We start from the raw sequence: 25740 nt of genomic DNA on the forward strand, positions 1-25740 counted from the left end.
CTCTGAACTTGCTTTTTGTTTTAATATTACACATATAAATGAGATTACATGGTATTTTTCTTTCTCTGTCTGATTTGTTTCACTTAACCTAATGCCCTCAAGGTCCATCCATGTTGTTGCAACTGGCAAGATTTTCCTCTTTTTTATGGGTGAATATAAGTCTATATTACATTTTCTTTATCCATTCATCAGTGAAGACTTACATTGTTTGACTCATATATATTGCTATAAAATACTAAAAGGTAATACTGTTAAAGTGCTGCAGTCAATACATCAGCACATTTGAAAGATTCATCAGTGGCCACAGGACTGGAGAAGGTCAGTTTTCATTTCAATCTCAAAGAAGGGCAATGCTAATGAATGGTCAAACTACCTCACAATTGTGCTCACTTCACATGCTAGCAAGGTTATGCTCAAAGTCTTTCAAGCTAGGCTTCAGCAGTAAGTGACCTGAGAACTTCTGAGATGTACAAGTTTGGTTTAGAAAAGGCAGAGAATCCAGAGATCAAATTGCCAACACCTGTTGGATCATAGAGTAAGCCATAGAATTCCAGAAAAACATCTGCTCCATTGACTACATAAAGCCTTTGACCATGTGGATCACAATGAACTGTGAAAAATTCTTAAAGAGATGAGAATGCCAGAGCACCTTACCTGCCTCCTGAGAAACCTGTATGCAGATCAAAAAGCAGCAGTTGGAACTGGACATGAAACAACCGACTGGTTCTACATTGGGAAAAGAGTTCGTGAAGGCTGTATATTGTCACCCTGTTTATTTAACTTATATGCAGAGAACATCATAGGAAATGCCAGGCTGGATGAATCACAAGCTGGAATCAAGATTGCTGTGAGAAATATCAACAACCTCAGATACACAGATGCTACCACTCTAATGGCAGAAAGCAAAGTGGAACTAAAGAGCCTGTCATTGAGGATGAAAGAGGAGAGTGAAAAAGCTGGCTTACAGCTCAACATTCAACATTCTAAAAACTAAGATCATCAGCACTTCGTGGCAAATAAAATGGAAGAAAGTGGAAACAGTGACAGATTTTCTTTTCTTGGACTCCCAAATTACTGCTGACGGTGACTGCAGCCGTGAGATTAAAAGAGGCTTGCTCCTCTGTGACAAACCTAGACAAGGTATTAAAAAGAGACATCACTTTGCTGACAAAGGTCCATATGGTCAAAGCTATATTTTTTCCAGTAGTCGTCTCTAGACGTGAGAGCCAGGTTATAGAAGAAGCTAAAAAGAGTTGATTCTTTTGAATTGTGGTTCTTGGATGCCACAGTTGCATTGAGAGTCTTTTTGACAGCAAGGAGATCAAACCAATCAATCCTAAAGGAAATCAACCCTGAATATTCATTTCAAGGACTGATGCTGAAGCTGAAGCTCCAATACTTTGGCCACCTGCTGAGAAGAGCTGACTCATTGGAAAAGACCCTGATGCTGGGAAATATTGAAGGCAAACGAAGAAGGAGGGCCACAGAGGATAAGATAGATAGCATCACTAGTTCAGTGGACATGAATTGGAGCAAACTTTGGGAGTTAGTGAAGGACAGAGGAGCCTGGCATGCTGCAGTCCATGGGGTTGCAAAGAGTCAGACACAACCTAGCAACTGAACATATGTTGATGAAGTGAACATTGGGTTTTCAAATTAGTGTTTTTGTTTCCTTCAGATAAATACTCCAAAGTGAAGTTCCTAAATCATATGGCAGTTCTATTTTTAATTTTTGATACACCTCAATATTGTTTCCATAGGGGCTGCATCAACTTACATTCCCTCTAACTGTGCAAAAGCTTTCCAGTCTCTTCACATTCTCCTCAACTCCTGTTATTTCTTCTTTTTGATAAAAGCCTTTCTAGAGGATATGAGGTGATATCTCATTGTGATTTTGATTTGTATTTTCTGATGATTAATAGGGTTGAGCACGTTTTCCTGTACCTATTGGCAAGTTGTATGTATTCTTTAAAAAAAAAAAAATGTCCGTTCAGGTTCTCTTCCCATTAAAAAAATATCAGATTGTTTGCTTTTTGCTACTGAGTTGTATGAGTTCTTTCTGTATTTTGGATAATAATCCTTACCAGAATATAATATACAAATATTTTCTCCAATTCCATAGGTTGCTTTTTCACTTTGTTGATGGTTTCCTTAATTGGGCAGAAGCTTTTTAACCTTATGTCATCACATCTGCTTGTTTTTACTCTTGTTCCCTTTGCTTTTGGTGTCAAATCCAAATCATCACAAAGACTGGTGTCAAGGATTTTATTTTCTGTGTTTTCCTGTAGAAATTTTATGGCTTTAGGACTTGTGATCAAGTCTTTAATCTATTTTGAGTTAATTTTTGTGAAGGGTGTAAGATAGTGGTTCAGTTTCATGTTTTGCATGTGGCTGTCCAGTTTTCCCAATGCTATTTCCTGAAAAAAACTGTCCTTTTCCCACTGTATATTCTTGGCTTCTTTGTCAAAAATTAATTGACCATAGAAATGGTGGGTTTATTTATGGACTCTCTATTCTGTTCCATTGATCTCTGGGTTCATTTTTATGCCAATGACATACTGTTTTGATTAATATAGCTTTGTAATATAGTTTGAAACCAGGAAGCAAGACACCTCTAACTTTGTTATTCATTCTCAAGATTGCTTTGGTATTGAGCATCTTTTGTGGTTCCATGCAAATTTTAGGATTGTTTCTTCTATATCTGTGAAAATTTCCATTGGAATTTTGGTAAGGATTGCAGTGAATCTGTAGATTGCTTTGGGTAGTATGGGCATGTTAATAATATTAGATCTTCCAATCCATGAGCACAGAATATTTTTCCATTTATTTGAGTCATCTTCAGTATCTTTCATCAATGTGTTTATAGTTTTCAGTGTACAGATATTTTACCTCCTTGGTTAAATTTATTCCTAGATATTTTATTCATTTTCATGCAAATGTAAATAGAATTGTTTTCTCAGTTTCTCTTATAGCAGTTTGTTGTTAGTGTAAAGAAATGCATATGATTTTTATATACAGATTTTTCATTCTACAACTTTACTGAGTGTATTGGTTCTCATATTTTTGCTGAAGTCTTTAGTGTTTTCTACATATAATATCATGTAAAGGGGTTTCTTTCCTCATGACTCTGATGGTAGAGAATCTGTCTGCAATGCAAGAGACCTGGGTTCAGTCCCTGGGTCAGGAAGATCCCCTGGAGGAAGGAATGGCAACCCACTCCAGTATTCTTGCCTGGAGAATCCCAGTGGACAGAGGAGCCTGGCAGGCTGCAGTCCTTGGGGTTGTAAAGAGTCAGACACGACTAAGTGACTAACACTTTCACTTTTCAATCTGCAAATAGTGTCAGTTTTGCCTCTTCCTTTCAGATGTGGATATCTTGATTTTCTTTTTCTTGCCTGATGGATCTGGATAGGACTACCAAAACTAAGTTGAATAAAAGTGGTGAGAGTAGACATTTTTGTCTTGTGTCTGATTTCAGAGGAAAAGCTTTTGTTTTTTTACAGTCAAGTATGATGTTAGCTGTGTACTTTTCATATGGCCTTAATTATGTTGAGATGCAATCCTTCTATCCCTACTTTGTAAAAGAATTTTTACTGTAAGTGGATGTTGAATTTGTCAAACACTTTTTCTGCATCCTTGGAGGATATGATTTTTACCTTCATTGTATTTATTTGGTGTATCACATTGATTAATTTGTGAATGTTGAACTATCCTTGTATCCTTGGAGCAAATATCACTTGATCATCATGTATGATTCTTTTAGTGTATTGTCAAATTCAGTTTTCTAATGTTTTGTGGACAATTTTTGCACCTGTATTTATCAGAGTATTAGCCCGTAATTTTCTTTTCTCATGGTGTCCTTATCTGGCTTTGATATCAGACTAATGTTGGCTTCAGAAAATGAATTTGGAAGTGTTCTTTTCTTCTGTTTTTCGAAGAGTTTGAGAAGGCTCCACCACTAAATACTGTTACATTGGGAAGTGAGATTTCAGCAATAAATTTTGAATGAAATAAATAAATGTTGGCGAGGGTGACAAATAGTCAAACTATAGCACCTTATTCCTTCAACATTTCTCCCTCTGTTTGTCTTTCTTCTTCCCTCCCCCTCCACATACACACACACACACACACACACATACACACACACACACACACCCCATTCAGGTACACCTTGAATGGTATGCTGGATGTTGCCTGAAACCCATAGCTAAGAGAATGTGGGATCAGATACTTCAAAAGCAGAGGCTCACTCCCTTCCTTGCATCTCTTTGCTCATCTCTTTGTCTTTTTCATTTGGAGGCCAAAGAGACATTAAACTATGAGACCTTTTATTGTTGATGTTTTTCTTACAATAAAACCCTGTGAATTGAGAGGTGGTAAAGTCTTTGACCATGAAAATGAGCAACCTGCTCACAGAGGTCCTGCCATCGTTTTCTCAGAGGTTCTCTGCATAGAGTGGGTAGGAGTTTTGATAGGATGATCTGCAAAGAATATAGAAATATTGATACTTTATGACAGGTACTATTTACCCTTCTGTTTTTTTTTTAATATTTATTTCTGTCAGATTCAATTCTTTTATATATATTTTCAGTCTTTTGTTTATTATTTCTGCATCTTCTCAATACAAATTTTTCTCACTAGGCTTTTTTTCACTATTGCAAAAATTTCTGGCTTACTCAGTGTGTACATATATGTATCCATATATCTTCTCAGAATTCTACTAAGTCTTTCCTGTATATTTCCTTTTTAAAAGATTCCTAACCAACACTACGGGCTTTTCTGGTGGCTCAGACAGCAAAGAAACTGCCTGCAGTGCGGGAGACCTGGGCTTGATCCCTGGGTAGGGAAGATCCAGTGGAGAAGTGAATAGCAATCCACTCCAGTATGTTTGTCTGGAAAATCCTATGGACAGAGGAGCCTGGTGGGCTGCAGTCCATAGGGTCACAAAGAGTTGGAGATGACTTTATTTTTAATTAAAAATAAATTTAGAAAAGAGACTTTCCTTTTACAACAGTAGTCTTCACTTGCCCACTTGTCACACTGAATAATAGGTAAGAGTAGTTTATAATCTGTCTAACAATTTTCCACTAAAATATGTACATGATATTTTGAATATACATTGACTCTGTGCTTCTGGCCTGATTAATTTTAATATGAACTATTATCATAGACTGTTACCATTAATTTATATTTGGATTACTATTTCACTGATTAGTATGAATTTAAAAAAAGAAATTTTATTTCACTGAATTTTATTTGTCTGTTCATTCATAATAAATATTTATCAAGCCTCTATCTAGGTATTTAGAAGTGGTTTTCCATAGATATTGTTGAATGAGTGCATACAATGTGCAGGCACTGTCCTAATAGCAGAAACATGGTGCATATAAGATATACAAGGTCCTTCTTCTAATGGACCTTTCTCTCAGAGGAGTGTGTGTACATTCGTAGATGTCTGTGTTTATATTTGCTGTGGCGTGTGAAGACTGATAAACAAGTAAATATTTAAAGTAATTTCAGCTGGTGATCAGATGCAGTGAATGTTTCAGCCCAGGAGATAATGAGCCTGTATTTTCACATGTCATTTGCACTGAGTCATGCTCCTGCTGCTAAGTTGCTTCAGTCGTGTCCGACTCTGTGCGACCCCATAGACAGCAGCCCACTAGGCTCCTCTGTCTCTGGGATTCTCCAGGCAAGAACACTGGAGTGGGTTGCCATTTCGTTCTCCAATGCATGAAAGTGAAAAGCGAAAGTGAAGTCGCTCAGTGTGCCCGACTCTTAGCGACCCCATGGACTACCTACCAGGCTCCTCCGTCCATGGGATTTTCCAGGCAAGAGTACTGGAGTGGGGTGCCATGGACCTTAGATAATCTTATGTGGGGACAGGAACACCCTCAGGTGTTCCTGATCCACTGTTTCCCTGTTGTTTGTGAGAGGGTAACAGGCAGGAAGGCCAGGGGTCTCAAATAGAGGAAATAGCCTCCAGGTGTCAGACATTTTTATCTCTCTTAAGCGGCAGGAGGAAACAAAGTAGCAATATTTTTTCCTTCTCTATACAAATTTTTTTTTTTTATTAAATTTTAAAATCTTTAATTCTTACATGTGTTCCCAAACATGAAACCCCCTCCCACCTCCCTCCCCATAACATCTCTGTGGGTGATCCCCATGCACCAGCCCCAAGCATGCTGTATCCTGCGTCAGACATAGACTGGCGATTCAATTCTTACATGATAGTATACATGATAGAATGCCATTCTCCCAAATCATCCCGCCCTCTCCCTCTCTCTCTGAGTCCAAAAGTCCGTTATACACAGCTGTGTCTTTTTTCCTGTCTTGCATACAGGGTCGTCATTGCCATCTTTCTAAATTCCATATATATGTGTTAGTATACTGTATTGGTGTTTTTCTTTCTGGCTTACTTCACTCTGTATAATCGGCTCCAGTTTCATCCATCTCATCAGAACTGATTCAAATGAATTCTTTTTAATGGCTGAGTAATACTCCATCGTGTATATGTACCAAAGCTTCCTTATCCATTCATCTGCTGATGGACATCTAGGTTGTTTCCATGTCCTGGCTATTATAAACAGTGCTGCGATGAACATTGGGGTACATGTGTCTCTTTCAATTCTGGTTTCCTTGGTGTGTATGCCCAGCAGTGGGATTGCTGGGTCATAAGGTAGTTCTATTTGCAATTTTTTAAGGAATCTCCACACTGTTCTCCATAGTGGCTGTACTAGTTTGCATTCCCACCAACAGTGTAGGAGGGTTCCCTTTTCTCCACACCCTCTCCAGCATTTGTTGCTTGCAGATTTTTGGATCGCAGCCATTCTGACTGGTGTGAAGTGGTACCTCATTGTGGTTTTGATTTGCATTTCTCTGATAATGAGTGATGTTGAGCATCTTTTCATGTGTTTGTTAGCCATCCGTATGTCTTCTTTGGAGAAATGTCTATTTAGTTCTTTGGCCCATTTTTTGATTGGGTCGTTTATTTTTCTGGAATTGAGCTGCATAAGTTGCTTGTATATTTTTGAGATTAGTTGTTTGTCAGTTGCTTCATTTGCTATTATTTTCTCCCATTCAGAAGGCTGTCTTTTCACCTTGCTTATAGTTTCCTTTGTTGTGCAGAAGCTTTTGATTTTAATTAGATCCCATTTGTTTATTTTTGCTTTTATTTCCAGAATTCTGGGAGGTGGATCATAGAGGATCCTGCTGTGATTTATGTCTGAGAGTGTTTTGCCTATATTCTCCTCTAGGAGTTTTATAGTTTCTGGTCTTACATTTAGATCTTTAATCCATTTTGAGTTTATTTTTGTGTGCGGTGTTAGAAAGTGATCTATACAAATTTAAAAGGAGGTTTCTCTTAAAATTCTGTGTTGTTATAATGCCACCTGGTTTCACCTGAAGTTAACAAATGCCTTTTTCTTATGGAAATGTTTATCTTAGGCTATGCTAATGTACTATGTATACACCCCAAACTCTGTCTTCAAGTCGGTTCCGCCTTTTGGGCTCAGAACCTATTTGATAAACCAGTACGTTATACTCCAATAAGGTTCCTCTTATCTATGTAAATGAAACTATTTGTATGGTGATCTGCCCTTCTTCAAGATTCAAGTTAATCATTTTATGGCCCAAGATGAACCATTTGGAGCCAAGATTATCCCAAAATACATCCTATGGGTGAGGGGCCTGGTGCCATTCCAAGTTTTGAGACATTCCTTTCTTTCATTAACAGACTGCTGATAACTATATAACATCTAGCTAAAGACTAGCAGGGGGGTATTCTTTCTGCCCCCTTCTGATGTCTATGGCAGAAGCTTTCTCTATCTCCTTTATACTTTAATAAAACTTTATTACACAAAAGCTCTGAGCGATCAAGCCTCGTCTTTGGCCCCGGATTGAATTCTTCTCCTCCAGGGGCCAAGAATCCCGGCGTCGTAATTCAACAACAAACTTTCATTTGCAGGAAGAAGACCTAAGAGCTGTCCAACTGCTGACCCCTGCACAGGTACGTGAGCCCCGCCCCCTCCCCTGTGGCTCCCAGGGGCTCCTTCCTCCCACCAGGGCAGTCACAGGAGGGGCTGCTGCCTTTTCAGACAGGGAGAAGCTCCGGCTCAGGGGAGGAGACAGCGAGTGCTCAGGGCGGGTGGAGGTCTGGCACAGCGGCTCCTGGGGCACCGTGTGCGATGATTCCTGGAGCCTGGCAGAGGCCGAGGTGGTGTGTCAGCAGCTGGGCTGTGGCCAGGCCCTGGAAGCCGTGCAGGCTGCGACATTCGGCCCTGGAAATGGGAGCATCTGGCTGGATGAGGTGCGGTGCGGGGGCCAGGAGTCCTCCCTGTGGGACTGTGCTGCGGAGCCCTGGGGGCAGAGCGACTGCAAGCACGAGGAGGACGCTGGTGTGAGGTGCTCTGGTGAGTGAGGAGCTTGGGGTCAACCCTGGGTGAGCTGGGGCAGCGTGGGGGCAGTGGGCTGGGCCGGGCGTGGTAGGGAGTTTGTGTTCAGACATCCCGGGTGCTGGGGCTCTGATCTAGGACGGGGGAGCTGGGAGGACTGGACACTGATGTTGTAGAGACTGAGGGGTGATTTCAGACTCAGGAGGGAAAAGATTTGCCTGCATTCTTGCCAATTCTCCCTCCCCACACTACTGTTTTTCTCTTTAGGTGTAAGGACATCATTGCCCACGACTACAGCAGGTACTGTGATCCATCCACCTGCAGGGGAGAATACTCAAATACTGGGGACCTGTCCTGCGGGCTCTCTGACAGCTCAGAAGAGGAAAGAGTCTGAGGAGCCGTGGCTGTTGGGGAGCAGCCAGGGCATTACACTGGGGCAATCCCCTGCCTTGATGTCCAGGGTCAAATGTTCTCATGCCCGGGGCCAACAACGTATGGTTCCCATGTTGTAGAATCTAAGGAACTCCCACCTGCCCTTGAGTGTTGCTCCTCATCAGTGAGGTGTAGATCCCTGGATGTTTGATGCTCTGTCTCCTGAAGCCCAAGGAGAGGGGATGAGCTGGGTCCTCAGAGGCTGTCTCTGCAGGGCAGCTCCCTGACAATCCTCAGCTCTGCCTCGGGGCCACACTGGCCAGAGTGGAGTTGACTTGTCTCAGGACGAGACCCCAGGGAGCCCTGACACTGTCTGATTCTGAGACGCCATTGTCCGGAGCTCCTGAAAATGCTGACACAGGAGATTTTTCTGTGCCCAAGACTATCTCCAGCCGTTTTTCCTGTTCTCCTTAGGGACAAGAACAACCTCAAATTCTCTCCCTGGCATCTTCTCCCTGCCTGGGGTCCTCTGCCTCATCCTGGGAGCCCTTCTCTTCCTGGTCCTCATCATCCTGGTGACTCAGCTGCTCAGATGGAGAGCAGAGCGCAGAGGTGGGCTGCAGGGGGAACTGGGGACCAGGGAGAGTGTGTGGAGGCAGGAGATGGGGCAGGTGTGAGGAGGGAACCTGGGCCAGGTACTGTTCTGAGTCTGCAGACTCCATGTGCTCCGTGCTGAGCTCTAAGGGCTGAGTAGACAGAGGATCTTAGGACTGGGGTGTGAACTCTCATGAGTCATGGCCTCTCATGTGAGAACAGACAGAGTTGGCGCTGAGCTGTAATCAGGGTCAAACGAGGGGAGAAGGTGCTGACATGGTGCACGGGGTAGGAGACGATGCTGAGGTCCTGGCAGCCCCCATGTGAGCACCAGGGAGATGAAGGTGGGCTGGCTGGATCAGGGTATCTGGGGAAGCTTCTCTGACCTGCTGGGTGATCTCTCAGCCTTATCTAGCTATGAAGATGCTCTTGCTGAAGCCGTGTATGAGGAGCTCGATTACCTTCTGACACAGAAGGAAGGTCTGGGCAGCCCAGGTGAGTGTCTCTGTCTGCCCTCCTGGGATCTCTGGTTATCACCACCCCCTGGCTGTGCACATCTTCTCAGCATCTGCAGACCCCATGTGTGCACCAGGCTCACAGAGACGGCTCCTCCAGAGAGGCAGGATGGCCTCTCAGAGCCCCATGATCTCCCAGCCTCTGTCTACACTGCAGGAGCCAGACCTGTCCCTTCTCAGCCTTAACACAGGTCCCGTGGGTGTGGGGAGGGTCATTCTGTGTGATTTGTGATGTTTGTCTCCGCATGAGGCTTTCCCGTCAGATTCTCACTGACTAAACTGCCGTATTACACCAGAGATGGTGAGGACAACAGTGACTCCAGGTCCACTCCAGGAAAGAGAGGTGGACCTGCCTCAGCTGGGCTTTGGGGAGGAGAGTTTCCCTCAGAGGAGGTTTAAGGGGAATAGTTTTCCTTTGAGGGACCAGAAGTATCCCTTGTGTCCAGATGGTGTTCGTCCTTCTCCTTCTCTGGCTGTTCTGTGATGTCGCACATCGGGGCTGGTCTCTCTGTGTCCAGAATCACCACAGGCACAGAATGTTTTTTAAAAATAACATCTGTAAAGTGCAGTTTGTCAACGTCCTTTAGCAGTGCTCAAGGGTAAAAGAGTTGCTTTGAGATATGTAGTTTCCACCAGAAAATATTAATTATGTAAAATCATGTTTTGGCTTATGGACACATCAAAATGAAACATGGTCTTAGAGAAAAAAGTCTTTTGAAACAAGGAGTGACCAGTGACTCTATTCAGAAACTCAGAAACCTGGGTCAGAAGGTATATTAGGTATTCCCCAGAACAACACACTTACTGCGGTTTCATACACTCCCTTGTCTGCTCTTGGAACCCCCAGATCAGAGGACTGATGTCCCTGCTGAAAATTATGATGATGTTGAAGAAGTACCAGTGCCTGGAACTCCTTCTGCCTCTCAGGGGAGCGAGGAGGAAGTGCCCCCAGAGAAGGAGGATGGGGTGAGGTCCTCTCAGACCGGTGAGTGGGGTCAGTTGATCTCCAGCAATCTTTCTATTGGAAAGAGTGAATTTGTGCTCTTCAATGCCCAGCCTCCCTAGAGATTCAAAATATAGCTAATCTCATACATTTGGTAGCATCATCTTGGTAGCATATGCCATATTTAATGCTTTCAGACTCCTTCCGAGGAGTGAGGAATCACTCTGCTTTTGGCATTTACGTCTCTAAAATGTGACATAAACTTATCACTTTATATGTGATATACTTGCATGAAAATTTATAGATTAGGGAATTTCCTGGTGGTCCAGAGGTTACGATTCTGCACTTTCACTGCTCGGGCCTAGGTTCAACCCTGGTCAAGGAACTAAGATCCCGCAAGCATTGTGTCATGGCCGAAAGAGAAACTTATTGATTAATTGAGCATATTTAAAAGAAAGCTAAGTGCTGAAGAATTGATGCTTTTGAACTGTAGTGTTGGAGAAGACTCTTCAGAGACCCTTGGATGGCAAGGAAATCAATCTTGAATAGTCATTGGTAGGACTGAGCTGAAATAGAAGCTCCAATACCTTGGCCAACTGATGTGAAGAACTGACTCCTTAGAAAAGATCCTGATGCTGGGAAAGACTGAAGGCAGGAGGAGAAGGAGATGACAGAGGATGAGATGGCTGGATGGCATCACCAACTCGATGGATATGAGTTTGAGGAAGCTCTAGGAGTTGGTGATAGACAGGAAAGCCTGTTGTGCTGCAGTCCATGGAGTCACAGAGAGTCAGGCATGACTGAGTGAACTGAACTGGACCAAATTCAAAGGTGGAACAAGTGTTTTAATAATATCTTTGCACTGTCGCATACATGAAGGCAAACCATTCAATATCACAGTAATCCAGGTCTAAGCCGAATTAGTAATGCTGAAGAAGCTGAAGTTGCCGTTCTATGAAGACCTACATGACCTTTTAGAACTATCACCTAAAAAAGATGTCCTTTTCATTATAAGGGACTGGAATGCAAAAGTAGGAAGTCAATAGATACCTGGAGTAACAGCCAAATTTGGCCATGGAGTACAAAATGAGGCAAGGCAAAGGCTTATAGTGTTTTGCCAAGAGAATGCACTGATCATAACAAACACCCTCTTCCAAGAACACAAGAGAGGACTCTACATGTGGACATCATCAGATGGTCAGTGCCAAAATCATATTGATTATATTCTTTACAGCCAAAGATGGAGACCGTCTATACAGTCAGGAAAAACAAGACCGGGAGCTGACTGTGGCTCAGATCATGAACTCCTTATTGCCAAATTCAGACTTAAATTGAAGAAAGTAGAGAAACCCACTAGACCATTCAGGTATGACCTAAATCAAATTCCTTATGATTATACAGTAGAAGTGAAATAGATTCAGGGCATTAGGTCTGATGCGGAGAGTGCCTGATGAATTATGGACGGAGGTTCGTGGCATTGTACAAGAGGCAGGGATCAAGACCATCGCCAAGAAAAAGAAATGCAAAAAGGCAACATGGCCTCCTCAGAGGCCTTCTCAGACATGAGGAGGCCTTACAAATATCTGCGAAAACAGGAGAAGTGAAACCAAAGGAGAAAAGGAAAGATATATCCATTTGAATATAGAGTTCCAAAGAATAGGAAGGAGAGATAAGAAAGCCTTCCTCACTGATCAGTGCAAAGAAACAGAGGGAAACAATGGAATGGGAAAGACTAGAGATCTCATCAAGAAAGTTACAGATACCAAGGGAATATTGCAGGCCAAGATGGGTAAAATAAAGGACAGAAATACTATGGACCTAACAGAAGCAGAAGATATTAAGAGGAGGTGGCAAGAATACACAGAAGAACTGTACAAAAAAATCTTCATGACCCAGATAATCATGAAGGTGTGATCACTAACGTAGAGCCAGGTATCCTGGAGTGTGAAGTCAAGTGGGCCTTAGGAAGCATCACTATGAACAAAGCTAGTGGAGGTGATGGAATACCAGTTGAGTTCTTTCAAATCCTAAAAGATGACGCTGTGAACGTGCTGCACTCAATATGCCAGCACATTTGGAAAACTTAGCAGTGGACATGGGACTGGAAAAGGTCAGTTTTCATTCCAGTCCCAAAGAAAGGCAATGCCAAAGAATGCTCAGACTACCACACAATTGCACTCATCTCACAAGCTAGCAAGGTAATCCTCAAAATTCTCCAAGCCAGGCTTCAGCAATATGTGAACCTGATGTTCAAGCTGGCTTTAGAAAAGGCAGAGGAACCAGAGATCAAATTGTCAACATCTGCTGGATCATCAAAAAAGCCAGAGAGTTCCAGAGAAACACCTATTTCTGCTTTATTAACTATGCCAAAGCCTTTGCCTGTGTGGATCACAATAAACTGATATTTCAGTAGCTGTGAGAAGACACTCATTGTCTAGAAAAGAGTATTTCTCCATCTGAGGGCCTGTGTAGTTTCTGGGGAGGTGCTATCTGTGGCTGCACCTGTGATACTATTAGTGGACAATTGGGAACAGAAGTCAAGTCAACTAAGAGCAGACTTGGGTTGTGAGTGAGGAATTCAGATTTTTCCTGTTTCCAGTCTCCCTCTTATTGTGAATTTGCATCTATCACCTGTGAAAGGAGAACAATTTAGATGCCTTTTTATGATTCTTCCCATTGCTGGGCATCTCATTGGTATTGTGTTGCCTGGAAGCAGGTCTTCCAGAGCTCCTGAGCACAGGTCTCCTGTGATGCAGGATTTCCATATGCACGGAGGCCCAGGAGACCACATGAACTGGATCTGAGAGCACTGCTGGGATCCATCCTCACTGGGACTCATGTGAAATAGCCTGAGTCTCCCTCCCCACACCTGGGTCCAAGGGATGCTTTGTCATAAGCACTTGCTTGACTACCTTCCACCAGGGGGTTCTGTCCCATCCTTGTGTCTCAGTTCTAATCAAACTTCTCTTTTCTATTTCAGGCTCTTGTCTGAACTTCTCCAGAGATACTGCTGATCCTGGAGAAGGAGAAGAGAGCCTCTGGCTGCTCCAGGGGAAGAAAGGGGACGCTAGGTATGATGATGTTGAACTCAGTGCCCTGGGAACATCCCCAGTGACTTTCTCGTGATGCTGTATCAAATATGAGATGAATCCTCAGATATTCTAATTGCCTGTATTTCAATAGAGTAGTGCTGACCTGTAATTGTGTCATATGAAAATTGCTCAAAATGAAATATTCTGAATAAATTAACTTTTTGCTGTGCTGTTAATTTAGCAAGTTCCATGTCAAATGCTTTTAGAGGATTGGCCCTCAAATGCCATCTTCCTCAAAGGAAATGCAAGATGAGTGAGCTGACCTGCTTTCTCACCTGTCTTAGGGCTAATGCGGGTATGCTCACAAGTGCTCCAGGTCACCCTTATTTAGAAAAGGATGTAAACTTGGTCTACATTCACACACCCCTTCCTAACAAGATGAACTCATGGGAAAAAATAAAAAACAGTTCTAAACATCTCTGGGTTTGTAGCTTGTTGTTGAACACCAGACTGGGTGTGAGCTTCAAAGTGGAAGGTTGGCTGGTGGGAAAGAATGGATACAGCTTTGCTTATACTGCCTCAATATTCACAGGCCAATTAAAAATCTAACTGTACATAACTACCTCTTCCTTTTTCATCTCTCATTTATTCCTTTAGTGTATACAGACATGCTGGGGTCCAGCCCCGGTGGATCCAGGGTGATTCGAAGGTGGGGACGGAGTCGGCATCTTTGGAAAAATACATATTTAATCACAGATATAGAGAGATTAGAAATGGATAGTGTAGTAGGAAGATTAGCAGAGAAAAAAAGGCTGAATAACTTGGATTACATGGAATAGCATCCATGCTCCAGATGGGAATTCAGCCAGAAAAACGGGAGCAAGAAAGAAGCAACATGGGGGAATCAGTCTTTCTGGAAACTGATCTGATTTCTTTATTTTTGGGTTTGCTTATATACCTTTTGTTACACATAGGGATGAATACAGAGTCACGCGGGAGTTGGCAGTCCTGACCTTTATCAAAATCAGGTGCTTCACATAAATGTATAAAAAAGGTACATCATCTTCTGGCCATGAGTGAGACCTGCTGACATTTTATGATCCTTTCTTTCTGATAACCAAAAAACTTATTTCTTCCAAGGGTGTTTTTTCTTAAACCAGGCACCACCCTCCAAATAAAGTTACATTCCTATAGGGTGAGGGTGTAGTGAGTTACAATCAAGAAAGGAATTTATTTAACCCAAGGTTAATATGATTAGTCTTAAAGGTTAATACTTATTTCTCCTATATGCTTAAAGGTTAATACTTATTTCTTCCTATATGCTAGTTATATTCATTGTAAGTGTAGAGAACATGGAGATTTAGCAGCAAACATCAGCCCAACAAATGAAAATCCTTTCACCAATGCTCCCCTTAAGATCTATTTAGTCTTAAGATATGATAAAGTTACATTTTTACATAGCAAGGGCACAGTGATTTATAACAAAGTACAGCGATCTATTACAAAAGAGAAAATCCATTAATTCAAAAGGTCTAGTATTGCTAACATCAAAAACTACTGTATTTCCTTTTCTATATTCCAAATACACTGATTAATATATTCCCAGGTGCCTAAGGATATGGAGGCCTGGCAGCAATCATTGACTCAACAAGAAGAAAAAGCCCTATGCTAATTAAGACTCTCCAAATACTCCAAAACTCTCTGTGCTGTTTATGGTTGAGAGGTAGTAAACAATCATGTGGCAGGAGTATGGATAATCCTGTCACACAAGCTAGTCTGTCAGCAGAGAGGTTTGACCTGAGATATCCTGGTCCCACCCAGAGCAGGGAATTAGCAGCAATTATTGACACAACAAATGAAAAAACCCTTCACCAATATAATTCCTAACCAACCCATTATACTAATAATTTCTAATTCCCCAAAAGAATTTGCCTTTAGTAAGTCTAAAACATCTCATGCCTCTCAGATTGGGAGGCTGTAAACAATCACATGTGGCTGGACGAACCTATACAGGTGGGCTAGATAACCTTCAGAGGAGTCTGTAAGCTGAAACACTCTTGTCACGCCCAGGAATTTTTATTGGCTTGGAGCTGCACATTTACTCCTTCTCCGAGAGAAATGGTTATGGGGGAGAGCCCCCCGTAAAGTCAGAGGTGTAGGTGAGAGCATAAAACAGACTCTGGTTTGGGGGTTAGATGCTCGGGAACAGGGGGTTTCCTGAGGCTTGATCATGCCTTTGCATATGCCAAGCCTCTTTCCTCATGACCTTTGCTATGGGCGGAGTTCCTCATGCTGGCCCCCTGCACAGACACCTCTTTGCTTGTCTCCCATGTCTTTTTGATTATCCAAACCTTCTAAATCCATTCCTTCTTCTCCATCTCTTCCTACTATTTCTTCAGGATGCTGCTATTTCTTGTCTCTCCAAGGATCTCTCCTTCTAAGAGGATTATATCAGTTCATATACATCTTCACGTTGATGGAAGGCAACTTGGTGCTCACCCACGCCCTGTATTCAGGTGGGACAAGAGGGCAAGAAAGTGGAGACCTAGGCAGAGGGGATCTGGAAGAATGGATGTAGATAGAAAGATCAGGAACATTTGGCTATTTATGTTTCAGAGATATGGATGGAGGCATCTGACATGACTGATCTCTTAGAGGAAGAATTTCAGACCAAGGGGCTTCTTCGAAAACATCTATTTTTTCAGATGTTTCAAGAGTGTTTCAAGATTGCTTTAATCTGGTTACTACTGAAAATGTAATTGTGATCCTGCTGTGACTCCTCAGGGTAGAGAGAGCTGTCATGAAGAAGTGGCAAAGTAAAAATTACGTTTACACAGCACTACCCCCGCAACCCCCCTGCACCCCCACCCCCCCGGCCAATTCCATTGTGGACATGTGGAGAAGCTGCTGAACTAATATAAAACCTGAGAGTGCTGGCCTGGTTGTGAGCTGGACCCACCCAGTTTCTTGGTTGATGACTCTGGATGGTTTCTAGGGCTCCACCCTCCACTCACGCTTGCACTCTTCATAGTTCTAGGCTGTGCTTGGGGATGGGAAGATGCCCAGGGCTTCTTCCAGGGCAGCTCACATGGCTATTCACTTGGGAAGTGATGAAATAGATGACATATGATGAAATAAGGCACACATGCAAGAAGCTCAGTGAACTCCAAGAAAACACAGATGAACAATTAAATTCAAGAAGACAACATATGAAGAAAATAAGATTTAAAAAATTATCATCATCATTATTATTGTTTTTAATTTTTGGTTGCACTGAGTCTTTGTTGCTGCACATGGGCTTTCTCTAAATGCAGCAAGCACGTTTCTCTATGTGAGGGCTTCTCTTATTGTGAACAGGTTCTAGGCACCCAGGCTTCAAGGGTTGCACCATCACCTCCAATTTGTGAGTTGCGGGTCCTAGAGCTCAGTTCAGTAATTGTTGAGCTAGGGTGTTACTTCACAGAATAAATTCAGATTTTTTTAAACAGAGATAGAAATCATAAAAAAGGAAGTAAACAGGGAGTTTGCTCATGGTTTTGTGGTTAGAATTCGATGCACTTGCTGCTGCGGTCTGGATTCAATGCCAGTAGGGGAACTGAGATCCCTCAAGCTTTGCAGTGAGACAAAGAGAATAATAGAAGGAACAAAACAGGAAGATGAACCAAACAGAAATTCAGATGCTTAAGATTCAGTTCAGGTCAGTGGTTCAGTCGTGTCTGACTCTGCGACCCCATGGACTGCAGCACGCCAGGCTTCCCTGTCCAACACCAACTCCTAGAGCTTGCCCAAACTCATGTCCATTGAGTCAGTGATGCCATCATCCAACCGTTTCATCCCCTGTCGTCCCCTTCTCCTCCTGTCCTCAATATTTCATAGCATTAGGGTCTTTCCTAATGAGTCAGTTCTTCACATTAGGTTGTCAAAATATTGGAGTTTCAGCTTCAGCATCAGTCCTTCCAATGAATACTCTGGGGTGATTTCCTTTAGGATGGACTGGTTGGATCAGTTGCTTAAGGCTACAGTGAATGAAATGCAGCAAAACGAAAAATGCTACCTAGAGCATCAACAACAGCAGAAGACCCGGTAGAAGGCAGAAGGCAGGACCATTGAGATTACCCAGCCAGGGGACAAAGGAAAAGAGGAATGACCAAGTGTGGAAGAACCTGTGTGAACTGTGGGGCAACATTCACAGAAACAACCTGCACATTATTGGAGTCCCGGAAGGAGAAGAGAGGGAGAAAGGGACAGAGATTGTACTTCAAGAAATAATACCAGAAAAGTCCCAAATCTGATGAGATTTAGACATCCAAGTTCATGTAGCTAATAGGTCACTCCTCAGAGGTCATTCAAAATGATCATCCCCAAGACACATTACTTGTAATCAAGACAAAGAGAGAATTCTCTAAGCAGCAAGAGAAAAGTAAATGCTCACAAAAGAGAAATTCCCTTAAAAATATAAGTGGACTTCTGAGTAGAAACCTGACAGTCCAGGAGAGAAAGGATGATATATTCAATCTTATGAAAACAACAACAACAAAAAAACCTACCAACCAAGAATAATTTTCTCAGGAAGGTTGTTTTTCACAAATGAAGACGATATAGACTTTCCCGATATAAAGTCAAATCATGAATATCCTGTTGAGGAAAATAACATTTGATGGAATTCATCAACATTAGGCTTGTCTTACAAGATTGCCGAGGGGAATTCTTCAAACTAAATGAAGGATGCTGATTTTTATATGAAAGAAGTAGAAATATGCAACAGACTTGTAAATGTAAGTGCTGAACCCAATTCCGCACACTCTAACGCTGAAATATGGTAGTGTGCTAACCAGTCAGCTTTCGTCTAAAGAAAGTATTAAAATAGCTATAGAGAAGATTATTTTATTAGTGGATACACAATATAGAGAGAGGTAAATTGACATCAAAAACAAAATGCGTAGAAGAGGATAAAAAGGTAGAGCTTTTGCATGTCATTGGAATTAACTTGATATCAGTGTAGTATATACTGTTGTCCCTCTAAGATGTTTTATGTGAGCCATGTGGCAACAAAAATGTAAAAGCCTACAGTAGATTCACAAAAAGTAACAAGAAGGGACTCAAAGAGCAACATTATCCAAAATTATCAGTTCTCAGCTCTAACTGTTGTGCAGAACAGTTGAGTTGTCCTGGTCTCCACATCATCTTTGAAGATCAGCCCAAGACGACTCTCCTTCAAAAAGTGAAAGACTAATTAAGCTGTCTGTTATTTTAAGGCAAAGAAATCTTTTGGCCCCTCATCTCCTTTCTTAGGTCATATCGATGGTGCAGCTGTACTTTTTTAATCGCAAATTTTCTTCCTGTGATATTGCTGTGTGATTTTAATGAAAAAACTGCCAATGATAAACCATATGAATATCCTGTCTCCTCAGATGTGTTTGATTAAGACTTATTAAGAAGCCACATGTAGGTACTTTGTGGTTTCTCTTCTGTATCCTCAGAGATAGAGATTTGCAGTGTTCGTTGTGACATATTTGTTGGTGATAAGCTGCTTGTTTGTGAAAATCAAATCTTGCCTTGCTAATTGCAAGAAACATATGCCTTTAAAACAAAAATATTAGCTAAATGATGTTCTCAGAAACATTTCTTTATATTTAAGACAATTTCTCTTCAACATTTAGTACAGTGCCACTCAGCCATTCAGTAAACATTAGCTGAGCCTCTATTAAGTTATACAGAGAGGGGAAATACAGAGCATATACACAGGCACAGGCCTCACTCCAATCCTGGGCCTTGGCAAGGCCTCAGACAATGCCTTCAGACTGCAAGGACCTTGGTTAGCATGTGCAGATTGGGAAGCATTCGATGACAAGGAAAAGAGATCTGTTCACAGAGTCTTTGATGTTAAAGGAGGAACACATTTTGCTCTATTTCCAGTGTTCTTAGGCTGGTCTGCAGGCAGGACTCAGCTGCACCAAAGCTCCACATGTGACAGAGCCTCTGTTCATAGACTTTGAGTCTGAGCAATCACTCAGGCTTTGAACTCTGAGTGCCACCCCAGAGGCACTAACCTTAGGTCTCAGTGGTTTAAGAATCACCACCCACAAGAGCTCAATAGCTCTGCAGTTGGTAGTTACATCAGCTTTGAGGAGAGGTGGATTAATCATGAAGTTAATGAAGCGTGTTCTTCAGAGCCTCTCCTTGCACCAGCCCCTTCCAAGTCCCGAGGGGGCCCTAGGGCTGTAGTTGAAACAGAGAGGACTCTATGATCCTTGCCCCTCACCGTGTCTTCTGCCTGCCTTTTGCCTGTGGAAAACTTTAGTCAAAGAATATGTTTAATTGGAGAAGCGAGAAACGTGGAAACAAAGGAAAACATTCAAAGGAAACTAAATAATAATAATGTAGTCATTAAGCACAGTAAGGACCTTTAGTTCTTTCTCAAGGGTTATGGATGATATTCTGAGCCATGTCCTGGGAGCTTCTTATAGATACAGAACACCAGGTGGAGCAGTGACTACATGATGACCACACTGTACCCAGGACTTGAGCATCCAGTCCTGAGAACTGACCACAAGACATAGGAACAAGTACACCAAAGCACTAAAGATTAACTGTGGATGTTTAGGATGGCATCACCGACTCAATGGACATGAGTTTGAGCAAGTTGCAGGAGCTGGTGATGGACAGGGAAGCCTGGTGTGCTGTAGTCCATGGGGTAGCAAAGAGTCAGACATGACTGAGCGACTGAACTGAATTGAAAGTAACCAAGATGACACTCGTCAGACCACTCATGACCAATGTGAAGATGACTGAACTATTTCTGCATGTAACCCCCCTCCCACTTTGTCTATAAACTCTCACCGCCTGCTTGTCATGGGGGGTGAACGTTGGCCTTTGAACAGATGTCTGCCACTGCTCCTGCCAGTTGCCGGCATATGAAATAAAGCAAACTTTCTTTTCCACCAACCTGACCTGTTTACTTGCTTTTAAGCAGTGAGCAGCCAGACCCCACACACATACCTTTCGGTAACATGATCACAAAGAGATAGGCTTTGAATGTGCCATTTTCTTCAGTTGAGGGGAAGAAAATTCAGCAAAATTATTTCTTACCCAAAGGTGAAGAAATTAATTAACTACATAGAGCACTGCATCCAGGAATGAGATTTGTTCAGGAAATCAAGAAGAAACTGAAGAGGTTTAGAAAGTACATGCTGCCTTTTCATTAGTACAGGACTGGTGGAAAGTAAAAACATGATGAGCTGACTAACTCGAGCAAAGGAGAGCTGTTTAAGGATGAAGGTCGAGATGCTAAGAGACACATTTGGGAACGTGAGCCTGACTGTCAGCACAGAGTGATGAAAAGGGAACAGGAGATGCACCAGGGGTGGGCACTCTTAAACAGGACTTAGATCTAGTTGTTGGTCAACCAGAAATGGTGACTGAGAACCAACCAGGCCAAGAGAGGATGCAAGCTGACCACCTGAGGGAGTAGCTTGGGATGAGGACACAGAGGAAGAGGAGATCCGGGAAAGCACCTGACTCATGTGACAGCCTCTGTCTTTTTTCAAGTCTTCCTTCCCCTTTGGATCTGTCAGAATAGACTCCGTTCTGCTACTGGAACAACTGACCCCCAAATCGCAGAGGCAACACACACATGCATACACACATGCATCACCAACCTACACATGCACCGTGGTCAGCGAGGCAGCATCAGCTGGCGTGTGCACCACTGGGAACACACAGCTTCTGGGGCAGAAAAGAGAGAGGCTAGGGAGTCACACGGGGTTTTCATGTCTCCACTCGGAAGAGACACATGTGGCACCACCCACATTTCATTGGCCAGAATGAGTCACTGGGAGCTAGAAAAACAGCTATTTGATGAGTATTATTGTCAATGCCACATCCTTGGTAGCAATGCTGTCAGTTTTTTTCTTGCCTTGGTGACGTTTCTGAGCTACAGCTTTGTGCAGAAATTAAATGTGATTGGACCCTCCCCAGAGTGAGATTTGAAGAAAGCGTTTTCTATCTGCTTCCTTGGTCTGGTGTGTCTCTGACTCCTTACTCCACTTCAGTCTGTGCCTAGTGGGATTAGTCAGATTCGTGTCTCCCCTATCCCTTTCCCACTCAGTATCATTAACTCAGGGTGATTTTCAGCATTTGTTCATGCATTCATTTCTTTATTTATCCACTATTTGTTAAGCTCTTTCTTTTTTTATTTTTTAAAATATAAATTTATTTATTTTAATTGGAGGTTAATTACTTTACAATGTTGTATTGGTTTTGCCATACATCAACATGAATCTGGTAATGATAACCCTGTTAAGAACTTTCTATGTATCTTTATTTGACTTTAAAGAGATATTGAAGAGTAAGACACAATACTTGCTCTCAAGAAGCGCCCACTTTAAAGACAGTGGGCAAGATTTTATAGATTAAATAGGCACAGTGGTAATTTTGAGCTGGGGAAATTAGAGTGCATTTAAAAATGAGAAGATTTATGAGTTTTCTTTCTGTAGTGGGCTTAAAAATATGCCTTCTAGAATTCAAATATACATAAATGTAATATACTCTTTTTATCACTGATTTCATCCTGTGCACTAGCAAGGGATGTTTGTGTGGACTGAAAGTTCCATAAAGTTAACACAGACTCTCCCATTTAAAATTTGTCCCTCAACTTAGCTCGGGTTCATTGTAATAATTGTTTTGTCATTTCTAGTTCAAGCTCCCTGCTCAGACTGATTTTTCTCTATTTACGGAGGCACCTTCTTGTCTCTCCTCCCACAGATGGTGTCTGGGGTGGGAGGGCTTCTTTCCTTCCAATAGCAGCAGGGAAGGCCCCTTTGTCTGCATGCTCTCCACTTAGAATCTGCTTGTCTTTGATTTATTAGCTTTGATCTGCTCTTGTCTCTGGTATCTGATGTTGCACTATGGAGGAATGAATGAGGCCAATTCAGTGCCACACTCTTTGATGTTTCTGGTTATAGACTGTAAAGGGCTGAACAGAGGTGATGGGCTGGACATCACGAGCTCATAACCTTGCTTTCCTTCATGCCTTGGTGATGAAGTGGTCTTTGGTAAAGGAGTCTTTACGAACCTTAGTCCCATCCATGCAAGGAACACAGATGGTGAGGCAGGTCTCCAATGCTTTGGTATAACAACTCTGTTAATAATTTTCTGTTAGAGTTGTATGCCTCTTTTTTAATTAAAAAATATTTAGTATTTTAGTCACTCTGATTGGTCCTGAGGAAATTTTCCTCAAGCAAGCAGGTTTAATTATTAACTTTCCTAGCAAAGAGATTACTGAACCTCTGAAACCACCATATTCTCATGGTGATTTGGGAATAATAATGCTACATGTTGTATTGCTTTACAATCCATAAGGACAAATAGTTAGCCTAAGTAAAAGAAGATTTTTTCTGCTTTTTACTTCTGCACTTCTAATTCAAACGGAAGCTGTTCACATTTTTTATAACAAAATTGCTTCCTGTTACAGTTGTGTGTGGTTTGAATTGAGAATGTGCCAAATGATAAATTCATAAACATCCTGACCACTTGGCCGTATCTGATTAAGACAGAACAGGAGGCTTCATGGTCCTCACCTGTCAGTGTGCTGTCTTCTTTATCTCCAGATAGAGAGAGAAATTTGCAGCGTTTATGCATGTTTAGAGCTGCTTCTCTCAGCACCGCTCTTGTGCTGGGGCTAGGTTGTTTCTAGTTATTGCAATTTACTGCATTCATTGTAGAAAGGTGTTGGAGTGAACCACATATAGCTCATACCATTTAACAGTATGGAAATATCATTCAAACCAATGATGCAGCTTGCACTGTGCTGTTACATCCTCACAGCAAGTTAAATTATTTCTCAAAAGATTTCTTTTTGATTGAAATGATTTCTGTAAAATATCAGGCTGACATTCATTCATTCAGGTACACAAAAGACATCATTTAGGATTTTTAATTAGCCAGGCATTGGGGATATGAAGGTGAATTAGATGCAAAATGTTTATTTTTTATTTTTTATTTTATTTTATTTTTATTTTTCTACTTTACAACTTATGTACACCCATAGTGGATTCATGCTGAATTAGATGCAAAATGTTTTGCCAAGTACATTTGCGTTTATAAAGTAAAATGATTAAGTAAACCATTTAATTCACAAAAGCTCACCAATGGTAAGATTGAGGTTCTTGAGCAGTTGCATGGGGCACAGAGAGAAGGGGTGATGTGTAGAAGACGCATAACTCTGATTGGCACCAATCACCATCACAGCCTATAGCTCCTGGGAGAGTTCCAAGAGCCACAGTCAAGGCTCCAGGTAACAGAATTGACTTCCTGCTCTAGAGCCCTGGGATTCCTGTGACGAGATGGTGGGAGATCCCTAACTGCTTCTTTACTACTGTGTGTGTGTGTGTGTGTGTGTTAGTCACTCACTAATGACTAACTCTTTGCGACTCCATGGACTGTAGCCCTTCCAGGCTTCTCTGTCCATGGGATTTCCCAGGCAAGAATACTGAAGTGGGTTGCCATTTCCTTCTCCAGAGGATCTCCTGACCCAGGGATCGAACTCAGATCTTCTGCACTGCAGGCAGATTCTTTACCATGTGAGTCATCAGGAAGGCAAGTTAACAGTAGTACATAATACCACTACTATGTACTACTGTTATTGTCTGGAAAATTCCATGGACAGAGGAACCTGGTGGGCTACAGTCCATGGGGTCGCGAAGAGTCGGCCATGACTGAGCAAGTCAGCATCAGCACACGTATTACTGTTAACTAGTGTTGTAATATCACATGCTAATGCCAACTCACTTAATCCTCACCAAAACTCAGTCATCTAGGCATGATCACAACCCTCCTTTTACTAATCAGAGAGTGTAAGAACCCTGTTCAAGGCCACACATGGCATGCAGCTAAACTGTGAGTCAAGACCAGGCAGTCTGGCTCCCGAGTCTGTTCTCCTGACCCCTGCCTTCCGCTCTCTCAAGTTCACTGTGGACACAGCTGGGTTAGTGTCCTCTCTAAAACTTTCCTTCTCAAATCTTTGATGAGATTGGACATTGAGATTTTCTTATGTGTCAGAGAAGAAGTAAATTCTTCCAAGGGTGAGTTGGTCCATGTTGACCCTGCCGCCCCATCTCTGGGGTAGAGGGTGCTGCCTGGGGACAGCCTGCCAGCCCTGAGTTAGCCCCTCCTTTCCAGCCCATCCTTCCCTATAACAGAGTCTGGAACCCTCAACAGTGTCTTACCTGTGAGATCTCAATCCTAAGGTGAGTGAGACTGTATGTACCTGGTTCACTAAATGCATCTGTGTGTCATCACATGGGAGGGATGACTGGACCCTAAAAAGCATGTCCTGTGTTCTAGGTGTCTGTCTGGTGGTTTCTGGTGATGGTGTGGAGTCCATAACAGGGTAAGGAGTGATGACTTTGGGCCCAGAGGGAGGAGAGCATCAATTCCAAGTGACTGAGCAGATCTTGGTCCTTCTCCAGCCCCTGACTTTAAATTTTGGTTGTGATATTTATAATCAGTTTTTATCATTAATGAGTTAAAGGTCCAGATATAGAAGGAGATGGGGCTCAGGTACAGTCACGGAGTTTGAGAGTGAGAGGACCAGATGACAAGGAAGTGAATCTTGTATAAATAATGGGTAAATATTAGCATATTTAGAGGAGGAAAGCTTGTATTCAATTGTCTTTTCTCCTGAGTCTCAAGAAGGAAGGACGGGTATTACAGGACAGAGAAGCTGTGTCTGCAGACCAGGATGAGGGTCCTTCTGGTGGGGGCTATGGCAGGGCTGATAAATGGCAAGCAGCTGCCCTGGGTGTTGTCCAGGCTGAGACATTAAGGTGGGCATGTGTGTGTGGCTCATGAAGCTGTCTCTGAGCTCCAGTGGGGACTCTGGGGCCTGTGTG

General features: G+C 42.3%; 1 protein-coding gene across 1 annotated transcript in view; it reads left to right on the forward strand.

The window, feature by feature from the left end:
- LOC138077652 (antigen WC1.1-like) overlaps positions 1 to 13943 on the forward strand; it is a 55035-nt gene extending 41092 nt beyond the window's left edge. The window contains exons 14-20 of the mRNA XM_068969759.1: positions 7967 to 8008; positions 8097 to 8411; positions 8661 to 8693; positions 9240 to 9377; positions 9765 to 9854; positions 10722 to 10859; positions 13798 to 13943. Coding sequence (XP_068825860.1) covers positions 7967 to 8008; positions 8097 to 8411; positions 8661 to 8693; positions 9240 to 9377; positions 9765 to 9854; positions 10722 to 10859; positions 13798 to 13943 — 902 coding nt within the window. The remainder of the gene's footprint in view (positions 1 to 7966; positions 8009 to 8096; positions 8412 to 8660; positions 8694 to 9239; positions 9378 to 9764; positions 9855 to 10721; positions 10860 to 13797) is intronic.
- The last annotated feature ends 11797 nt before the right edge of the window (positions 13944 to 25740 follow it).

This window comes from Capricornis sumatraensis, chromosome 4 (assembly GCF_032405125.1).
Source record: "Capricornis sumatraensis isolate serow.1 chromosome 4, serow.2, whole genome shotgun sequence".
Lineage (NCBI taxonomy): Eukaryota > Metazoa > Chordata > Mammalia > Artiodactyla > Bovidae > Capricornis > Capricornis sumatraensis.